The sequence below is a fragment of the Acinonyx jubatus genome, chromosome E1 (assembly GCF_027475565.1).
Source record: "Acinonyx jubatus isolate Ajub_Pintada_27869175 chromosome E1, VMU_Ajub_asm_v1.0, whole genome shotgun sequence".
NCBI classification, from domain to species: domain Eukaryota; kingdom Metazoa; phylum Chordata; class Mammalia; order Carnivora; family Felidae; genus Acinonyx; species Acinonyx jubatus.
In genome coordinates, this window is record NC_069397.1 from 44,752,082 (window position 1) to 44,774,701 (window position 22,620).

The 22,620-nt window shown below is 35.6% G+C and overlaps 1 protein-coding gene and 1 non-coding gene across 15 annotated transcripts in view; both read left to right on the forward strand.

Moving 5' to 3' along the window:
- TANC2 (tetratricopeptide repeat, ankyrin repeat and coiled-coil containing 2) overlaps positions 1-22,620 on the forward strand; it is a 365,567-nt gene that overhangs the window by 200,727 nt on the left and 142,220 nt on the right. For all 14 annotated transcript variants that reach the window (XM_053211751.1, XM_027047991.2, XM_053211753.1 and 11 more), the window contains 2 exons: positions 14,482-14,630; positions 18,335-18,521. In XM_053211751.1, the coding sequence (XP_053067726.1) occupies positions 14,482-14,630; positions 18,335-18,521 (336 nt within the window). The remainder of the gene's footprint in view (positions 1-14,481; positions 14,631-18,334; positions 18,522-22,620) is intronic.
- On the forward strand, positions 1,124-1,230 carry LOC113596107 (U6 spliceosomal RNA). The gene has a single exon (XR_003416815.1). It is a non-coding gene; the product is annotated as a U6 spliceosomal RNA (small nuclear RNA).

Consider the following 22,620-nt stretch of genomic DNA (forward strand, 5'->3'; position numbering starts at 1 on the left):
AATATTATATAAGTTAAAGGTATATAATATGCATGATTTCATATATGTATATATTGCAAAATGATTACCAATGAAGTTTGTAGACAGTCTCTCCAGTAAATTGCACCTACATAAAAAATTTTGCATGATACCTAGGTTTTCAAAAAATTAATAAAACCTTTAGGTCTGTTGCCTTAGGTAATAATTTTATCTGAAAACTGGTCTGAACACACCAAAATTAACAAGAAAGGCTGGAGTAGAGTGTTCTACCGAAGTTGCATTATTGCTTACTCCCATTTCATACCCTCAAGCAAGGCATCTAAATATTCCCCTCTGCAACTGGAGAGATTCCCTAAAAGTTGATCCTTTAACTTAGGCTCTAGGTGAGTTAAAGAAGGCAGTAATTTGAAAGAGAAGGAAGGGGTAAGTAGGAGAGAATTCACCACTTTTAAGAGATGGGTCGAGTAATTAAAGATTCTTTGGATTCTTATGTATCTTCCCCAACTTAGGCTATTTTTCCTCAATTGAGGATTGACAGTGACCTGTGTCATTGATAGCCTCACATGGATCTAGTTTTCCTATCTATCTCCTGGACCATTCCCCCCTACTTTTCTGTCCTCTGGTCCATAATGAGAGGTAGTCCTTAGAACTATGAAAAACTTAGACCTTCATCCTAACCTCTAACTTCTATTTAACCTTTTTCTAGACAAGTAGACAACTTTTTTCTAGACAAGTAGACAACTTGTCTACTTTTAACCTTTTTCTAGACAAGTAGACAACTTTTTCTAGACAATTGTTCAAAAACCTGCTTGGCAAGCATATTTTTAAAAATTAAGGTGAAAATGCCCTCACAATGGCTGTACACTCTGCAGTTCAATACACTTTATCATTTCCTACTACCATTAACCCAGCCATGACAGATCTATCAAAACTGCTTTTATCTCGAAAGTATTTGAATTTACAGCCTTGACTATGGGCTACCGGGAGTCGTTACTTTCTTTAGGAAGTAGCAAAGAAGCACTGGAGGATGGAAGAATGAAAATTTCCTGTACTCTCTCCCTATTAAAACATACAGTTTCAGGGGATTCATAGTTTCCCAAAAGAGCAGGTAGCAGAGGACCTTGGATCAAGAGTTCCCGATTTAGCGCTCGCTTTGGCAGCACACGTACTTTTAAAATTGGAATGATACAGAGATTAGCAGGGCTCCTGTGCAAGGATGATGTGCAAATTCGTGAAGCACTCCATATTTTTAAAAAGAAAAAAAAAGAGAGTTCCTGATTTCGATCATTTTTTAGCTTACATCTGCTACCGTTTGGAATATCATTTGTTATTAGCTCCTGGGGCTAGCTATGGAAGGAGAAAACATTATGTATGACTGAACAGTAGAAACATGAAGTTACTTTGAAAAGAACTAAGGGAGACTTTCTTCAACCAATAACTTCTAGTGGTGTTAGGGAAATATTGGCCATCTCCAACACTGTGATCATCCGATGACTCATTCTTGTAGCTCTTCCACTGCTGTCTCCTTCCTCCATCCCCACGAATCATTGTCCCACAGACACTAGCTAGCTCTTTTCTACCGCAGTTGTACAAGGCTCTGTTAAGAATGATCTTAAGAGATGAACTACAGTACTGTAACCCAGTCACCTTTTGCCACGATTACTTTTGCTTATTATTTCTAATAATTCTTTTGTCTTTTCATACCCCTAATTATTTTAATTTGAAAATATTTGTAGAAATTACCTAAAGATAGGACAGTGCTTCCCCCTCCCCCCCTTTGAGAAAAGATTTGTATTTGCTTCTGCCACCTGGGGCCATTTTGATCCAAGTTCAGAGTTGGTGGTATTCCGGGCTAATCAAATGACACAAGTCAGAATTGCAAAGCCTAGTTTACTTCTGGTTTATCTTTACTCCCAGAGTACGGTTAAGGGTTCCAGCCCAAAGCGTAGGGTGCTTTACTAGATTTCCCACTCTTGGCAGAGCTTAGACTTCTGTTTTGTTCCTATGACCTTATGAGACGGCCAGAAGCACAGCTTAGCTGTTCAATCATTTCTTCCCTGTTAACTAATGCCCCTGGCGTTCAAGTGGCCATCCATGCTGGGCAGAGATCTCCCTTCTGGATTTCCGTCTTCTTCCTGGTTTTGTCTTTTGATTTATTACTATCTTCTTAGGTCTTTAATGCTTTTAAAAAGATTTTTAAGGTGTATTTTGTCCAGTTTTATTGGTTGTCATCAGCTAGAGGGTCTCCAGTTACTGAAAGGTCCCTGCCACCACCATTTCCTTTGGGGGGGAAATTCTAGCATTTTTATTTTTAGATTGCATACACATTGTAAAGTGTATAAACAGAACATCTTTTTCATTCTGTGCTCTCCATGGGAACAGACTATACACTAAAACAGTCTTAGAACACTACCTCTTTGAATAAACCAATCTCCTTAAATTCTGGGAGCAGTATAATAAGAAATTGAAGCTGTGGGGCACCTGGGTGGCCCAGTTGGTTAAGTGGCTGACTTCAGCTCAGGTCATGATCTCACAGTTCCTGGATTCGAGCCCCATCTCGGGCTCTGCACTGACAGCTCAGAGCCTGGAGCCTGCTTTAGATTCTGTTTTCTGTTATCTTGTCTCTCTCTTGCTCGCTCTCTCGCTCTCTCCTCTTCCCCCCCCACTTGTGTTTTTTTTCTCTCTCTCAAAAATAAATATTAAAAAAAAGAAATTGAAAAAAAAAGAAATTGAAATGGTATTGTTAGCTACACCTAGGTGATTACTTGAAATACAAAGAAGTTCTCTTTTCAATCAGGCTTTTAGAGTTAATTCATGGTCCATCTCTTTGGGCAAGTTGTCTCCTGTTTGGACTTGGAAACTAAATCTCTGATTTGTATTTTGCATCAGACTTTGCAAGTTTTGCCTATTGTGATTATGATATTACCCATGATACAAAATTGTTGAAAGCTTGCCTTTCTGTTCCTGATCTCCATCTGGCCTCATTTGACCTGTTACCATTAGCTTGGAGAGGAAAAATGTCTGTTTTATCCAGCCACACATCTCAAATGTATTTCATAGATCATTGAGATAAGTTCAGCATTATTATGTTTTCTGCTTCGATCTTAACTTCTGTAGTAGCCATAAAAGTTCAATTATAAATGTGAGTAGATGAAACTGATATTTCTGTTGTTGCCAGAAAAAAAAAATAGGGAATAGGAATCATCGTGCAAAATGATTAGAGAATTTCTTTTCATGTTTGAAGAGAATTGTGAGGCACAAGCTTACTACAGTCTGGCTGTCTGTTGCTTGGCTCTGTTGCAAACCAATTTAAAAGGAGTGTTCTTATCTGCTGGTTAATGTTTTATTAAAACATTAGATATCAAAAGCCACACAGTACATTTTTGCATTTACCACAAAATGACTAGTGTATGTATTAAAGACTTACTCTTCTTCTAATCCATGTAAATCATCTTTGGCTACAGTACAACAGAAGGCTACCCTTAAAATCTAAAGATACTTGTTTTATAGAAGTAATTTTTCTATTTATAAGTCTTAAAGAACATTGGTTAGAATTCATTTATGTACAAGTAAAATTTCCATTACACTCAAGGGCATAAAATATGGATGCTATTTTCTGGTATCTTAACAGAATAATGATGCTGATTTTCTTAGTTAAAATTGTATACATTGAGTTCTCTAATACAACAAATGCCTTATCTGGTTCCTAACCAAGTAACATTTTTTATAATGACACGGATGATATGCTGTTTGCCCTAGAGAAAAGAAAAAGTTAAACTATGGATGGATCATAGTGGCATTTTTTCCATTGAGAGCTTTTGATTGACAATTATTCCTCAAACGTTTCTTCTCAAATATCCAGTCAAGTAAAAATAAACACTAAAATTATCAAAAACACCCATCTGAACAATTTAATGCATTTTCTGCCTTATGCTTACCACTGTATCCACAGTGCTTATTGTAGTAAATGACTGGTACATAGTAAATGTTCATTTAGTGTGTGTTGAGTGAATGAATGAACCCAAAAAGCCAGAGGAAGGCAAAATGAAATAATTTAATATGTTATAAATATGTATCAATGACATAGATTTCTCTCTACTAAGAATATATCTTTTTGCTTTCTAATTTACTACAAAGGGGTTCAGAAGCTTGAATAACCAGAGCTATATAATAAAACTGGAGCTCAGTTTTGGGAGAATGTGGCAAAGCCACGTGCTGGCTTCAACACTTACTGTGACAAATAACAGCCCTGCTTTTAACAGACACCCATTTTCTAATATTCATCAGAAAATAAAAAATTTAGGTAATCATTTAAGAACTAAAATGAAAATATAACCAGGTTTGCTTTGGCATTTGGGCCAAGCTAATCATAGGTTTTATAACTCTGTTCCAGAGAAAGAATGGGTTTCTTTATTTGATTAAATGTGGTACAAATTTCTGAGTTTTGAAATAGATGAGAACAAGCAGTTTATAATTAACGGATCGTAAAGGAAAATGTAAACAGCTTGATGTGAAAATGCCAAGAGAATGCTGAGAATTTAGAGAGTCTATAGACTGAGACCCTGTGTAGCCTGCCATGTTAGGGATGCAGATTAGGGGTTTGGACACATTAGCTGTTAGACATTCGTTTCTTGACACAATTTTAGTCATTGTCTAATCCCTCTGCGGTTTGGCTACTTTAAATTGAAGACATTATTTTGCAAATATAAAGTGTAAACCATCTCTGAAAGAATTGGTATCATCAAGAAAAATAAGGACCAAAATGTTCAGCACTTTCTTGTTTACAGCATCCTATTTCTTGCCTGCATTATATTTCTGATATAATTTACTACGATTTAATTAATTGATCTTCTGTTTTCCTTCTTGAGACTATAACCTCCTTAAGAATAGGGGCTGTACCCCTTATTCATAAAGGTACATGTAACACCTGAGATAGCACTGGACACGCAAAAAGTAAATATTTAATGAATGCTTAATGACTTAATGAAAGCTATATTTATATTTATTGTCTGTCATCAGATAATGCAGGATGCTATTAAAGATAAAAATAAATAAAATAACCATATAAACAATTTGTATTCAGCAATCATATATTTCCTGACAAAATAATGAAGTAGTTGAGAACATAGGCTCAGGAGCCATACAGCCTCTGAACTTCAGTATTAACGGTCACTTACCTAACTCTGTAACCATGGACAAGCAATAACTCAGTCTTTGTGTGCCTCACTTTTACTATCTGTAAATAGGGAATGTTGTTAAGGTTAAATGATTTAATACATGTAAAGCACTTAGAAAAGTACGAGACACTAATATCCCAGTAAGTGTTAGCTATTGTTGTTATTACTAGTAGTACTACTATCAATATTATTATTCCAGAAATAAATTTAAAATGCTCTTCTGAACATTAAATATAGTGCATTTAATCCGTTTTGAACTTAGAGCTCTGTATTTTGTTGAACTAGTAAATTACATAGAATTTAAATTTGAAAACTGTTCCCTCTGCTCTTTTTCCCTAACTCCACTGTTAGAGAACCACCTTCATCCACTATAAGAATTTTGGGTATAACCTCCTCCAAGAGATCTTCCCTCCTTTTCCTGCCTCCATCCTGCCAAGACAAATTTAATTGTTTCTTTCTCTGTGTTCTCTAGTACTTCCTTTAATTTATAAAATATTTCTTATATGCATTGGCTTCTCTCAAGTTGTATGTCTTTGCTCTGCTTTAAATTGTTAACTGGTACAAGAGGAGTGGCCAAGTAATTTCTAATTTTGTACTAAATTTTGAAATACGTATAGCATTCTTTTTCATAATTCTAGACTTGTTTCTTGGAGGAAAAAAAACCAGATATTGTGCATACTGCTTCATTCTCAAACCTAGTTTCCGTAAAACATTTTCTGAAATTTCTAAAAATTGAAATAGAAATACAGAAAGGTACACCAATCATAATTATGTAGTCTCAGCAAAATTCTATGAAGTGTACACACCCATATAACCACAACCTAAATCAAGATAATAGAACATTCCTGGCACTTCAGAAGTTTTCCTCGTGCTTCCCTCACATCATTATCCACTCTCTAGAAGTGTAACCACAATTATGAGTACCATTCTCAGTTATTTCCTTTCCCCATTTTCACACTTTGTACAAATGAAATCATTTAGTGTGTATTCTTTTGAATCTCTCTTCTTTTGTTCAGTAGTATATTTGTGAGATTGTTTTTTATTGATCTCATATTTCATTGTGTATCTACTCTTAATGGACATTTTCAGTTTGGGCTATTATGAACAATTCTATTGATATTTGTTCGCATGCATTTTGACGCACCTATGTATATAATTTTCCTTTTGGTATATACCTAGTAGTGGACCTGGTAGAGTTTCAGAATGTTCAGCTTAAATTTTTTTCCAAACTTAAAGCTGCCAATTTACATTCCTACCAGCACAGCAGTATTTAAGTATTCTTTTACCCCATATTGTCAGGGTGTTTGTTAGTTTGTGTTTGTTTGTTTTGTGTGCTATCTGCACTGCACATATGCAATTGTGCAGAATCATTGTGATTTTGGTGTTCATCTCCCAATGTTAATATGCTTTTAATATGCTTTTCATATGCTTATTGGTCATTTGGACATCATCTTTTGTAAATGCCTGTATAGATTTTTTTTGTTTACCTTTTAGTTGGATTGTCTTTTTTTTCCTTAGTGATTTGTATGGATTCTTTATATATTCTAGAAAGAAACCCTTTGTTGGATATATAAATTAAAGATACCTTTTCCTACTCTGTGGCTTACCTTTTTACCATCTTAATGGTGTCTTTGGTGAAAAGAAGTTTTTCTTATTAATAAACTTCACAAAAAACCAATGGTTAGTGCCTTTTGTGTGCTATTTAAAAAATCTTTGCCAAGTCCTAGGTCATGAAGATCTTTTATTAGGTTGTCTTCTAGAAAATACATTGTTTTACCTTTTATATTTGGGTCCATAATCTAACTGGAATTGATTTTTATATATGGTATGAGGTAAGGGCAGGTTTTATTTTTATTCCTATCATATTGATCTATCATCATTTACTGAAAATACCATTCTGTTACTAAACTATGACATTGGCACCCTTGTCCTAAATAAGGTGAATTATGTATGTATAGATATGCTTCTGGATTCTTTATTCTGTTCCATTGGTGTTTTTATCTATGCTTGTGTCAGTCATACTCTGTCATAGTGCTTTAGCATTATATTAAATCTTGATATTAAGTAATAGAGGTCTTTCTTCTTCAAGTTTTCTTTACTATTCATGGACCTTTCCATTTCCATGTAAGTTGAAGAATCTTTTAGTCCTTAGGGTGCTGTATTCTTCATTCAGTGTTCTCAGAACAAAACCTAATGCCTAAATGTACTCCTCCCAAATGGTCAAAGTGAAACAAGAGCTGTAAATTTAAATAGTCTTGGGGTGCCTGGGTGGCTCAGTCGGTTAAGTGTCCGACTTCAGTTCAGGTCATGATCTCATGGTCCGTGAGTTCGAGCCTCACATCGGGCTCTGTGCTGACAGCTCAGAGCCTGGAGCCTGCTTCGGATTCTGTATCTCCTCTCTCTGCCCCTCCCCTGCTCACACTCTGTCTCTCTCTTTCAAAAATAATTAAGCATTAAAAAAATTTTTTTAATAAATAAAGTAGTCTTAGTCAACAGAATGTATGAATGCTGTATCATTTATTTTGTGTAAGATAGGTCTTACAGTGATCACCTTATTTTGTTTATCATATTCCAAACTCATTATTAAAGAAGCTGCAGTAGAATTCTGCTCAAGGAAAATACTTTGTTTAGGGACATACCTTAATTGAGCACATTTGGTTATGAAGATGGCGCCCTCTTCACTCTTCACATTGCCTGGATGGTCATGGATGAGACAAAAATATGGGTAAAACATTTGGTATGAAAATGTAAGATGAATTTTTATAGCAAATATTTGGTATGAGGATTTAAGAGGAATTTTGAGAGTGACGAGAGCAAGTACCCAGGGTAGAGGGGTGGTAGGGAGTGATGCCAGCAACATGGTAAGGGACTGGAATCAAGGATGATAGTGTAACCTGGGTTAGTTCCGGATCCAGGTCGCCTAGGCAGCCACTAACTAGCCATATGAATCTGAGTAAGTTACTTATTCTTTCTATGCTTCACTTTCCTTATTTGTAAAATAGGGGTAAGAGTGCCTACCCTCATAAGGCGGTTATGATAATTAAATGATTTAATATACATTGTGAAATACTTAGAAATAGTACCTGGCATATAGTTAATCTTCATATGTGCTAGCTGTTATAATTAATAAAAGATAATGTGTGAAAAATGTGAGAGGTATCATATTTTTATTTACTTTGTTCTGTGCCTTGATATATTTCCCACCCTTGACATACACAGTGTATCCCCAGTAAAGTCCTGTCTGGGCACCAGCATATGACAAAGGCATAATGAAGACTGAAAAGATTATTAGGATCTAGTAGTACAGAGAACAAACCCCACCCTCATAAAGGAAACAGTCTAAAGACTAAAAATTCATTGTAAGCCAGAAATTGAAGTAATTCTAAGAATCCTCAGAAATAACAGATTGGATACTTGTTTACCTACTGACTCTGTGTTGATAGTACATCCAGTTTGACAAATTTTATTATTTTGTGAATGTTTATTTGAGAGAGAGAGCAAGAGAGCGCACAAGTAGGAGAGGGAGAGAGGGAGAGGGAAACACAGAATCCAAAGCAGGCTCCAGGCTCTGAGCTGTCAGCACAGAGCTGGATGCAGGGCTCGAACCCACAAACGCGAGATCATGACCTGAGCCAAAGTCGGACGCTTAACTGACTGAGCCACCCAGGCACCCCCAGTTTGACAGATTTTAAAGGGTGGAGTTATTCTAGCTGTTTCAAGGTTTCTCAACCTCAGTAGTTGACTGTTGGGGCTAGATAATCCTTTGTTCTATTGAGCTGTCTTGTATAGTGTAGTATGTTTAGCAGAACTCCTGGCCTCTATCTACTAGAGCTTATGTTCACACAAAACCTACATGAATGTTCATAGTAGCTTTATTCAAAATATCCAGGAACTGAGGGGCTCCTGGGTGGCTCAATCGGTTGAGCGTCCGACTTTGGCTCAGGTCATGATCTCGCTGTTCGTGGGTTCGAGCCCCACGTCAGGCTCTGTGCTGACAGCTCAGAGCCTGGAACCTGCTTCGGATTCTGTCTCTGTCTCTCAACAATATATAATGTTAAAAAATAAAAATAAAAAATATATATCCAGGAACTGAAAACAACCCAAATACCCTTCAGTGAGCAAATGGTTAAACAAAATGTGGTACATCTATACAATGTGTTACTACTACTCAGAAATGAAAAGGAACAAACTACTGAAACATGCAATAATTTGAATGGACCTTAAAAGCATTATGCTGAATTTTTTATTTTTTTTTATTTTTATTTTTTTAAATATATGAAATTTATTGTCAAATTGGTTTCCATACAACACCCAGTGCTCATCCCAACAGGTGCCCTCCTCAATACCCATCACCCACCTTCCTCTTCCTCCCACCCCCCATCAGCCCTCAGTTTGTTCTCAGTTTTTAAGAGTCTCTCATGCTTTGGTTCTCTCCCACTCTAACCTCTTTTTTTTTTTTTATGCTGAATTTTTTAAAAGCCAATCTCGAAAGTTTACGTACTGTATAATTTCTTCTATATGATGTTCTCAAAATAACAAAATGGCTCACAGAACTCAGGAAAACACTTCAGTATTACCAGTTTATCATAAGGGATATCCTTAATGATACAAATGAACAGTCAAATGAAGTGGTACATGAGGGAAGGTCCAGAAAAGTCCTGAGCACAGGAGTTTTGGTCCTTGTGTAGTTTAGGTGAACCTGTTTATCAACCTAGAAGCTCTCTAAACTCTGTTGGTTAATACTTTCATGGAAGTTCCATTATGAAGGCACATTTGACTACATCATTGACCACGGCTGATTAACTCAATGTTCAGCCCCTTTTCCCCTCCCTGTAGGTTGGGAGGTGGTCCTGAAAGTTCCATCCCTCTAATTACACAGTTGATTCCTCCAGCAGTTAACTTCCATCCTGCAGCTGTTTAGTGGCCCACCAAGAGTCACCTCAGAAGGCTTATGAAAAACAAAAGATGCTTCTCTCACCACTGTCATTCAAGAATATCCAAGAGTTTAGGCACTCCGTTCCAACAACTGGGAACAAGGGCCAAATATATATTTCTTATTATATCACAGTATCACATATAGTGTAAGCAGTTTGCCTCTTGTTAATAAGTTGTCTCTTATCTAAACATTCTTACTGTTTGTAATACTACTTTCCAATGAGGGAGCAATATAACACTGGGAGCATTAATTCTGGGAGCATGGATTCAGGGGGGCTGGGTTCTTAACTTGGCTGTACCATTTATTGCTTGTGGGATATGAGCAGGTATCTTAATTTCTCTGTGCCTAAGATTTCTCATCTGCAAAATGAAAGTAATAATACGTATTTCATAAAATTGTTATAAAGACTAAGTTCACTGTAGAGTGCTTTAAATCGGTGGCTTGCACATAAGGTGCACTATGTGCCAAATAAATGGGTCATGTGACCTAACATGTCTTACCTTTGTACAGGTTATAAACTTTTTAAAGTCGATGCCTGTACCTCCACATTCTATAAATCCTCAACGACTATACCTCTACGTCATGTAAATTCTCATAATACCTAATGTTAATATGTACATAGAAAATATTTGATGCCAGGATAACTTCCTAGAAGAAAATGAAATGGAGCCCCAGAATATCTAGAGGTCAGGAATCTATGCCAAGAAGAACTTGGAAAAGCTTAGCTAGTTTAATCTATAGAAGGGGAAGAGGTGGGACGCCTGGGCAGCTCAGCTGGTTAAGCAAGCGACTTCCGCTCAGGTCGTGATCTCACAGTTCGTGAGTTCAAGCCCTGCGTCGGGCTCTGTGCTGACAGCTCGGAGCCTGGAGCCTGCTTCGGATTCTGTGTCTTCTTCTCTCTCCGCCCCTCCCCTGGTTGTGCTCTGTGTATCTCAAAAATAAATAAACATTAAAAATTAAAAAAAAAGCGGGGGGAAGAGGGTAATTCATCAGTTTGAATATAGCAGTTACCTTTCTTATTTTATCAAGAAATAAGAAACTTTCATTCTTGGGGTGGCGGGAACAAAGTAAACTTAAATATTTGTAAATAAAAATACCCCTATCGATTCTACTGTATCTGTTTTGTGGCAGAGAAATCTGTTTTTGTTGACTCTTGGAGAGGAAGTAGGGAAGAGAAGACAGAGTCTGTTTTTCTACTCTGACATAAATTCAATGAAAGTTCTATATAGATTTTCCACAGATGGAATACTTGAGTTCAGTCATCATATACAGAAATGCACACATAGTCCATTCCTCTGACCCCCAGCTTATAACTTTAGTAGAGAAGTTATGATAAATATAAATTGAATAATAATAATAATAATAATAATAATGTAAATCTCACTTTCTTGTCATATGAAGCAGTTTAATGTATAAGACTGAATATCCTAAAAAATCAAGAAGCTATTATATTTTGGCCTCAAACCATATGACATTATAGCTAATGCTTGCTATGCTGAAAGGATGTGTCTCCCTCCAAAAAAAAAGAATTTTTGTAATGTCCTATAGGATCTGTGCTACTGTGGATTGTTGTAAAGTTAGACTAAATGTATCGGAATGTAAAACAAAATCTGAAAAAATGTTGACAATGAATCAAGTTAGTATAAACAGTTTAAATATATTATTTCTGCATCACTCTTAGAATAGATCATCTTGAGTTCCCTGGCTCCTTTTCATGTGATTTCTGTAACTTCTATATTTGGAAATAAGTTTATGTTGATGATGAATCCAAGGGAAAACCTCATACTGACTTTGTTTATCATCCCTCATTGAAAAGATTTGAAAAAGAATAATTCCTATAGTTGGTAACCACTGAAAAACAGCCTAAGTAGAAAGAATCCAAAAAGCAAATTGTGTGGAAAGAATGTAGCAGTCTGGAAGCAGGGGATTAAAATGAATGCCAGCCATCAGGAATTTGGGGGGGTCTAAATTTCAGGACAAAAATGAACTAACTTAATGGGGTTTTTTTAGAGTGATTAAAATATTGTAGTATTAGAAAGTGACGATGGTTTCATAGCCTTATGAATATACTAAAAGCCACTGAATTATATACTTTAAGAGGATAGAGTTTATGGTATGTGAATTATATATCAGTTTTTTAAAAATGACCCTGACTGTGGAGGAAGTGCTAGTCAGGCTTTTGTGGCATGGGGTAGGACCCCAGCCAGGGTGAATAGAGCATCTGTGTGCAGGGTGGCAGTGAGGAGCAGTGACATTTGCACTGCTGGATGAGCACTATTTGCACTGGGGGGAGCAGATTTCTCACTATTGGAGAACAATTTTACAACTTTGGGGGAAAAATTGTGAGAAAAAAACCCCTAGAATTAACCTTATCATATTGAACTGGAATTAGAGTGTCACCGTGAACTTTTGGGGTGTGTGTTTGTATACAGATTTGCAAGTGAGAATGAATGTAAGGATGTGTGAACATGTGTATATATACATGTATGTATATATGTGTATGATTATACTGCTTAACTCTATCCAAGTGGACCTGGAGGACAGTGATGTCCTAATAGCAATGAACATACCTTTCTCCACTAAAAAGAACCAAGGCTTCTTGGAAAAGTGTCTGACTCTAGGGCTAGGGCAGGGAAAAAATGAGCCTGTAACATCTTGTGCCAGAAAGAAAAGAAGGCTCAGAAAATGACACAGGTCTGTTAGAGGGTTCCAAGAGCCAAATTGGAAGGGCTTATTATCCTGACCACATTGGAGACAATTGGAGCAACAAAATAACTAATGATAGTAGCAGATTATAACTCATTGAATAGATAGGAAATTTTGAGTGCACATAAATAGGTGAGGAAAAGAAACGAAACAGTAGAAAGAGTAATGGATTACTGAATGCTAAAAAATAGTGGGCAAAAAGTTTGTTGAGAAGAGATTCAGACTGATACTTTTACACCAATGTCCATACTATCACTATTCATAATATCTAACATATGGAAACAACCCCCAAGTGTCCACCATCAGATAAATAAACTGTAGTATATCCATACAATGGAGTATTATTTATTCATGAAAAGGAGTGAAATTCTGATACATGCTACAACATGGATGACCCTTGAAAACATGTAAAGTTAGATAAGCAAGACAAAAAAGGATAAATATTGTGTGATTCCCATTTATATTTGCCTAGAATAGGCAAATTCATAGAGTGTAGCTGGGGCTAATAAGAGGGAGGAATGGGGAGTTTTTATTTAATGGGTACAGAGTTTCTTTGGGGGATGATGAAAAAGTTCTGGATATGGACAGTGGTAATGGCTGTACAACATTGTGAATGAACTTAATGCCACTGAATTGTGCGTGTAAAAATAGCAAATCTTGGAATGCGTATTTTATCACAAAAATATTTTTTAATTTAAAAATTTGTTGAGAACCAGGATTTATTTAAATAGACTCAAAGTATCCCTCCCCCCCCCCCACACACACAATATTTACTAGTTACCAAAGAGAAAGAGTGTAATTTTAGAGTAGGGAAATCTGGCAAATGCTACCACAACCTAGTGATCAAAGTTAACACAGCATCACTTTTGTGATATTTCTGCCAGAAATGCATAACCTGAGTCAAACCACAGGGGTAACATGAGATAAATTCGAATTGAGGGACATTGTGCAAAACAACTGGCATATTATCTTCAGAAGTGTCAAGGTCATGAAAGCTAAGAAAAGACTGAAGAACTGTTCCAGATTAAAAGAGAACGAAGAATGAAATGTGCTGTATGTCCCTGAAATGAATCCTTTTGCTAGCAAGGACAGTACCAGGACAAAACTTAAATAGGGTCTATGAGTGAGATTATAGCAATGCCAAATGTGCTAATATATCTGTGCTGGCGCTGTGGCTATGTAAGAGAATGTCTTTGTTTACAGGAGATACATACTAACTAGGGATGATGGGCATCATGTCCATACTTTCAAATGGTTAAGGGAAAAATGTACTTTGTACTATTCTTGAAACTTTTTTGTCAGTTTGAACTAATTTCAAAATCGTGAAAAAGAAAATAAAAGAACCTAAGTGAAGGTGGCGATTACAGTAGCAGTTAGATCCCAACACAGGGACCAAATTGGAAGGCTAACTGCTAAAGAAATAGGAAACATCCTCTATTCAATAGATTACAGACATTCTCTCAAACTCAGGTGTTTCAAGTAGATACTTTGAAGATAATACGAGTAAACCATCTATCAGTTATAATATACAAAAGTGGGAAAATCAGCTTCTAGGCAGGGACCTTGTAATTTTGGGTTTAGAATGAAAACAAAGGAAATGACTGAATTGAATGTAAGATTAGTTGCAGGATGAGGTCATTTTATTTTGAAAGATTCATGTGTTTCAATGTCTGCCTCTTATAGGTGATGCTGAACAGGAACTTGGTCCCCCTCCATCTGTAGATGAGGCAGCAAACACACTCATGACTCGTCTGGGTTTCCTCCTCGGAGAGAAAGTCTCGGAAGTTCAGCCAGGTGACCAATACAGCATGGAAGTACAGGATGAAAATCAGGTAAACTGCTTGCTATCACCTGTGAAACATGGGATAAATCAGTCTGTTATACCAGGGAAAATGTTGCAGGGTGTATGCATATGTGTATGTTCTGAGAAGAAGAATCCCAATTTTTTGAAAGGCTTTTGAGGCCTGATGACATAGCTTGATTTTCCATAATCACTGTATTTCTTTACTTTATGAAACATCTTTTAGTTATATTCATAGGTTTAAAAAGCCACTTGGTTTTGATTCATTTGTGGAATGAATGAGGAAATAAATAAGTGCGTAAGCCAAGAAAGAGAATTGACATATGGAGAGTATGACACCCAGAAATATAAAGTATACTTCGTTTTCAGGTACATGTGGATTATTTACCAAGTTGACAATGTGCTGAGCAGGTCTCCGCAAATTTGAGAAGATTCTAATTATTGTGATCGTAGTAGAATTAATCAATTACAGAATGATAACCTTGAAAATGATAGCTAGAAGATAATTTAGAAAATCCCCCAGATGTTTGGCTTTTAATATACTTCTAATATACTTTCAAAGAAGAAATCACAAGAATTTAGAAAATATTTTAAACTGAAAAAATAACAAAATATAACAAAACTTATATTTTTACATATTTGTAGTATATAAAACTTGTAATTAAAGATGTGCTCAAAAAGAAATTTTAGTTTTGAATACATATATTAGAAAAGAGAAAATCTAAAAAATTAATGATCTAACTATTCATGTCAGAAAGTTTAAAAATATTAGCAATTTTTTCTTTTGGCTATTTTTTAGTTTAAATGTAGCAAAGAAAATACTAGACTTGGATTCATTTGTAGGGTCTTAATCTTTAAAATGTATGCCCTATAGGGGACCCCTGGGTGGCTCAGTCAGTTAGGTGTCCAACTTCAGCTCAGGTCGTGATCTCATGGTTCATGGGTTCGAGCCCTGCATCGGGCTCTGTACTAACAACTCAGAGCTGGTAGCCTGCTCCAGATTCTGTGTCTCCCTCTCTCTCTGCCCCTCACCCGCTCGTGCTCTGTCTCTCTTTCAAAAATAAATATTAAAAAAAAATTTTTAAATGTATGTCCTGTAGTGAATCAGTTTATTCTAGAAGATGGTAAATTAATTTCATCTTGTATATTCTTAACAAATATGTGTGAAGATTCTATGCTATATGTTAGTTTTGTCATAAAATAATAGTCTTCAAGGATTATTTGGATCATGTGGATCATGTTCAGGTGTTCCAGGGCTCTCTTCTCAGACTTCTCTCTTTTTTTCCTCATTCCCTAGGTCATTGGTTTTCCTGGAGGCACTTTCTAATCACCTGGGCAGTTTTTATAAAATTCAGATTCCTGGAGCGTCTAATCTTATTGAAGCGCCTCCATTCTTTTGTTTGTTTGTTTAATATTGTCTTAACTCCTGAATTGCCTCTAGCCCTGCCTTTCCCCTTGACTCCAGTGTATTTCCAGCTGCCTGTACCTTTTCTATCTGTGTGTCCAACATACATCTCAAATTTAACATGTCAAAAACTGACTCTTGCATTTTTCGCAGAGCCTGCTCCTTCTGCAGAGATCTGACTGAGAGAACACAATGGAAAAACCATTCTCAGCCTGGAGAAGGGTTAATGTTGTCTTTCTGTGCCTAGAAGAGATTTCTATATCTCATTAACTAGCCTCCTTAAGTAAATATAAAGCCTGCCTTTTAATTCATAAGCCATGAGCAATTACCACTTTCTAAATGGCTTGATCTTTAAGCTTCGCTTTTACAGTTAAAGCTTTTAAAACATACATTCTGTGATATAAGCTTCATTTTGTAGAAAGCAACTTGTAGTAAAAATAATAGATGTCATTTGGGCTTAACCTCCACATTGGCTATGTTATGTGTATAATACAGTTTCCTCTCTTAAAGAACAGACTGAGAATCTTATCTAAAAATGGAAATGAGTTGCTATGGAAGTAATAGAGTCATACCAAAATGAAACTTTTTCAATATGGAATGACTGTAGATATATTTAATGTAAAAAAAAATCCTAGTGTAGTTCATTTCATCTACCCACATATTTTTTAAACTGAGGATTGGGGAGGTTAAAAATTCGCCATGTCAGTTTCTAACTGAGGAGGATTCTAATTCAGTACGTCTGGGGTGTGGGGCTCTGTGTCTGTCAGTTTTGTTGGGGAGCTTGTCCTTTTATATTCCACAGGTGATTCTTCTGCATGCCCAGTTAAAAATCATTGCTCTGGTAGGCCAACATCATTTTATAAAAACAGAGGAGATTACAAAGAAATTGAAACTCCTCCCTCCTCTGAAGAAAAATTACAGAGTAGAAGAGAAATGACATAGATCTGAGGAGTTACTGTATTACTAACAAAAATCAGTTCCTAGTATTTAATATGATTGAAAAGATTTGCTTGGTTGCAAGGTTCTGCGAAGTGTCACTTGTGCTTTAAAAGTTGAATGTATCTTTTGTGATCTGGTTATAGCATTTAAATTAAAAACAAAACCTGGATTCAACACATGTGATTAAATACCAGGGATTGTATCTAAAACTCATTTTAGGGTGACTAAAAAGAGCCTTAATCTTCTCACATCTAGTGATCAACACATTTTCCAGTCAAGTTGCTAAATGTAAACCCTCAGTTTTAGTGGAGAGAATATGAATAGTGACTGTATAGGTAAAGAAGGTGAAAGGCTTCTTTTAAATTTAACATTTAAAGGGGCGCCTGGTGGCACAGTCGATTGAGCGTCCGACTTCAGCTCAGGTCATGATCTCACAGTTTGTGAGTTCGAGCCCTGCGTCAGGCTCTGTGCTGACAGCTCGGAGCCTGGAGCCTACTTCGGATTCTGTGTCTCCCTCTCTCTCTACCCCTCCCCTGCTCATACTCTGTCTCTCTCTCTCTCAAAAATGAATAAACTTAAAAAAAATTTAAAAAAAATAAATTTAACATTTTAAGATGTCAAATTTGTCATTAGTGTTCCTTCAGGTAATTTTTTCATTGATCACTAACCATTTTTAAAAGGATAGAATTTTTTAGTGTTTGAAAAAATAGATACTTTTATTCATTATTTTGGTGATTTATTTGGGTAGAGAGAGCTAAAGAAAAGTGCATGTCATTAAATTGTGTAAGCCAGGATATATTACCACCAGTCTTTTTCGTGATTATTCACTCCTTCCTGTCAAAAAACTTTAAAATGAGGTGACCTCAGATATAAGAATCATTCAAGATACAAAGCAATTTCAGTCTGTAATCGGTTTCTACAGAGAAATTATTTAGTTTTGTTTTAAATGAACATTGATTGATTTTTTAGATAGACTTTCAGAATAAGGCATTTTCTCTGCATTCAATCCAAAGAAGAGTATTAACAAGACTAAGTTCTAAGCCTTCAGAATAGTCTTATTGATAAGAAATAGCAAGGACAACTTGTGCTTAATTAAAAATTCCTTTATCAATTCATGGCAGTGATAAAGAATACTTGTCACTAGAAATTTCTGAGGCAGGAAAACTGGCCACAGTCTCTGCTTGTGTTAAATTTACCCAGTTTCACCTTAATTGTACAAGGCAGAATCTCTTATTCTGGAGGGCAAAAAAACAACTAGTACTGAGTAGATGTAAAAGCTATATATGTACATTTTCTTCTTTTTCGCATCAAAGCATATGTTTTGCCTAAGATATATTTTACATCAGCACCCGATCAGTTTATCTTTTTTATTTTTCATTCCAATTTTTCAGACTTCAGCAATCACCCAGCGGATAAGTCCCTGTTCCACCTTGACTAGTAGCACTGCCTCTCCACCAGCCAGTAGCCCCTGCTCCACCCTCCCGCCAGTCAGTACAAATGCAACTGCCAAGGACTGCAGCTATGGGGCTGTTACTAGTCCAACCTCTACCCTTGAAAGCAGAGATAGCGGCATCATTGGTGAGTTGGTTTTTATATTAATCATTTTGTGGGGGTTTTTTTCTTTTTAAAATAATACACAAGCTTAAGGTTTTCAAAAATAATGCTTTTGAGTTGTTGAGATGTATATATAACGTATATATATATATATATATATATTCAGATGTATATATAATGTGTGTGTATATACATATATATATATGTATATATGTACATATAAAGGTTTGTCTACTTCTTCCTGTAGATTCATCTATCTGCCAACAGAAGTGGTTCAGAAAATGTTCATTCCTCACTGAACTTGTAGAGTTTCATGGAGGTTCTCAGTTCTGCTTATTGTATACTTATTAAGGGGAGTCAGTCAAATGGAAATTAGTGAAGTTTTGGGAAATGAGGATCTGAAGAAAGGAAACGTACAGAGAAGAAACCAGGAGTGAGCACAGAATCTTAGGGCACATTCAAATTGAGCAGGAAATTAGAGGTGGGAGAATGAGCCAGTGGATAGGAGTAGTCAGACAAATAGAAGAATTGGGACAGTATAATGTTACCAAAGTCAAAGAAGATAAAAGGTTCAGAGAAGGGAAGAGGAGAGGCTGGTCAACAAATGACAACAGCTGAAAAAGCCAGGCATACTGGGATCAGTTAAGGAATAAAGAAAATATTTCTTCCTCATTTGGCTTCCTTCTAAAGGTTATCAAATCACACTAGATAGTATAGCAGATATTAATGCCATGGCAACTAAATATATCTCTATTATTTAAATGCATATATATCAACATGTGAATTTATTCCTTTAAAATAAGTATTGAGTAGATAAAAAGAATATTTTTACAGCAAAGTTGCAGGATACAAAATCAACACACAACCAGTTGCATTTCTTCTATATGCTAACCATGAACAATTAAAAAAGAAAATTAAGAAAACAATTCCATTACAATAGCATGAAAAAAGAATTTTAAAACATGGGAATAAGTTTAAGCAAGTGTACACTAAACAGAAAATACTGCAAAGAAATTTTAAAAGATTTAAGTAAATGAAAATATAATCTGTGTTCATAGACTAGAAGATTTAATATTGTTAAAGTGATAATATATCTCAAGATTTCTACAGATTATTGACGTTACTGTCATAATTCCAACAAAGTTTTTGCAGAAATAGAAACACCCATCCTAAAATTCATGTGGAATCTCAGAGGACTCTGACTCAGAGGACTCAAAGCAGACTTGAAAATGGAGAACAAAATTGGAGGACTCCATTTCTTGATTTCAAAATTTATTACAAAGCTTCTTAAAGGCAGGATTCGTGTCTTACAGTTTTTATATATCCTCGTGACTTAGCATAATAGTTTCTAATTTGTGAGCTATTTATATGAGAAGTCTTTATGAAGATATAGTCATTAAGTAACTAAATATTTTAACAAAATAAAATAGAGAAATAAAATGTAGAAGAGTAGCCTCTTTTATAACCTCTGAAATAGTTTGTGAAAGATTGGAATTATCCTCTCCTTGTATATTTAGCAGGACTTGCCATTAAAATAATCTGGACCAGGTGCCTGGGTGGCTCAGTTCGTTAAGTGTCTGACTCTTGGTTTTGGCTCAGGTCATGATCTCACAGTTAGTGAGTTGGACCCCCTGCTTGGGGGTCAGCCTGTCTCTCTCTCTCTCTCTCTCTCTCTCTCTCTCTCTCTCTCTCTCTCTCTCTGTCTCTCTCAAAATAAATAAATAAACTTAAAAAAGATAATCTGGACCTGATGTTCATGTAGATTTTTTTTAATTACTACTCCACTGTATTTAATACTCTAGGACTTTCTAAGTTTTCTCTTTCTTCTTGAATCAGTTTTCCTTAGCTATGGTTTTTTTCTTTTTCAAATTTATTGGTATAAAGTTGCCCAAAATATTCACTACCTACCCAAGAACCCAAGCTGAAAAGCTGAGAGGAGTCCTTGTCATTTCTCTGCCCCCACCCTAAATTTCTTATCCCTGAATTTTATTTTCATCTTTTCTAGTATGCTTTGGTAGTCCCCATTATCTCAGACTTAGAGTAATACAAACCTGAGTATTGTCTCTGCTTTTCATTTTGTCCTTTCCAAGTCTGTTTTTCACACAACCACCAAAGTGAATTAACCAAGAACCAGTTACTCCTTTGGTTGTATTACCTATAAGATGAACTATCTAAAAATCAAATTTGATCATATCACTCCTTTCGCTGCCATTTACCTATAAAATAAAGCCTAGACTTTCCTGATCTGACCACGGCCAATTTCTTCAGCTTTCTCTAGCCTTGTGTATATTGTTCTAACAGCATTAGACTTTATTGTTACTTGACGATTCGTTTTTCCATGACCATTCTGCCTGTAGTCTCCTCTCTCTTACATTGGAATGACTCCTGTGGACTTTTTAAGATTTGGCTAGGTATTCTGTCACTACCACTACCACCACCTGTCTTCAATTCTCCACTCCAACTCTTATCCAATCCATATGATTACTCCCTGTTCCCTGTAATACCTGAGCAGATACATATCATGACATGTAATGTGTGGTATTAGAATTACTTTTTGAACCTGCTTCCCACTATTAAACTGTTAATTTCTCGTTAGCAGAAACTTTGCCTTACTGATCTGTATCTGTAGCACCTAGTCCAGTAACTGGCCTGTGGTAGCATAGTAGGTACTCAAGTAAATGTTTACAAATGAAAGGGGAGCTAAAGGGTAGAAGGGAAGAGGACAAAGGACTAACCTAGCAATTTGCATCATTTTTTTTTGGCAGTGATTAGAATGACCATTAGGTACAAGATTACGTATTGATTTATTAGGTTTTGAATAAATAGTAGGGATTAGAATTCTCTGTCGACCAATTTTATTCTCTTAAATTCTCTTAATGATTAATTTTAGCAAAATAATTTTTATAATCCCTAGGCAAGCTTCTTCTTGGGTTCTTCTCTTGATATTATTAGAGTGTCTATCACTGCATATCATCTATATTACCATACATAAAAAATACCTTTAGAATTGTGTTCAGCCAAGCAGAAGGGATGGTGCTGACAGATCAGACCAAATCTATTCACAAGTAGTTACCTTTCAAAGGGGGAAATTTAACACGTCAGTGAATGTTCAGATTACATGTTCTTATGTGCTGAAAATTAAAAATGGAATCCTGCTTTGACTTTATAGCAGGAATGTTCCTCTGCTTTTTCTTTCTGCTAAATTTTCAAAATTGAATTCCTTGTACCATAAGTGCTTTTGTAGATAATAGATCTAATTTAAAGAACAATGAAATACCATTCTTTAATGTATATAAATACTGAAACAGATTTGCTTGTAAAATTACGAGAGAAGAATGAGAAGAATATCTGGTCATAAAATTACTTCAACTGTAGAATAGTTATCAAATTATATATAAGCAGTTTATGTTGAGAAATGATTTGTTTCCCTTTCGTTTTTATTTTTCTAAATGCAATTTGAGTTGGAAGAAACTATTATGGCATAAGTAATAATAGTGAAAGATACACTGTTATTACCTTGGAAATCTCAAGACTTACCTACCTAAACTGTTAAATATGCTTTAGGTATTTCTGCCTCTGATTATACAAGCGTCCACTTCTCTGAATTACATATTGCTTACATTATTTCAAGCAAAAACTTCTAAGATGGCCTATTGTTTATTCATGTTCTATATTTAAATCCTGCCCTATCAGCAAAAAGGCACAAAAGTTATTAAATGTATTGATTTATCCATTTTAAATTCCTTTATAGGTAAGTTCAGTATGATCCTTTTTAACACACTACATTTTCCACTTAAAGCTATCAGAATTTTTAGCCATTCATGTGCCTGAATGTATCACTTGTACAACATGCCAAAATATGTAGAATCCTAGTAATGAGAATTGGAATACCAGAAATGCAGACTTCCTGGGTCTTTTAAGTATTCTAAATGTAAAAAGTTCCTTTCTAGGGTTCTAAAAGGTTTTAAATAACTGTGACTTATTTGATTCTATGTAGTTGGATTCACCACAGACTAAGTTAATTTCTACCACAGAAAGCATTCTCTGTTTCAATCATAGCTTCCCTCCCCAAATTCACAACCCTTTCTAAATATGTGGTGAAATACCACCAACACAATTGTGT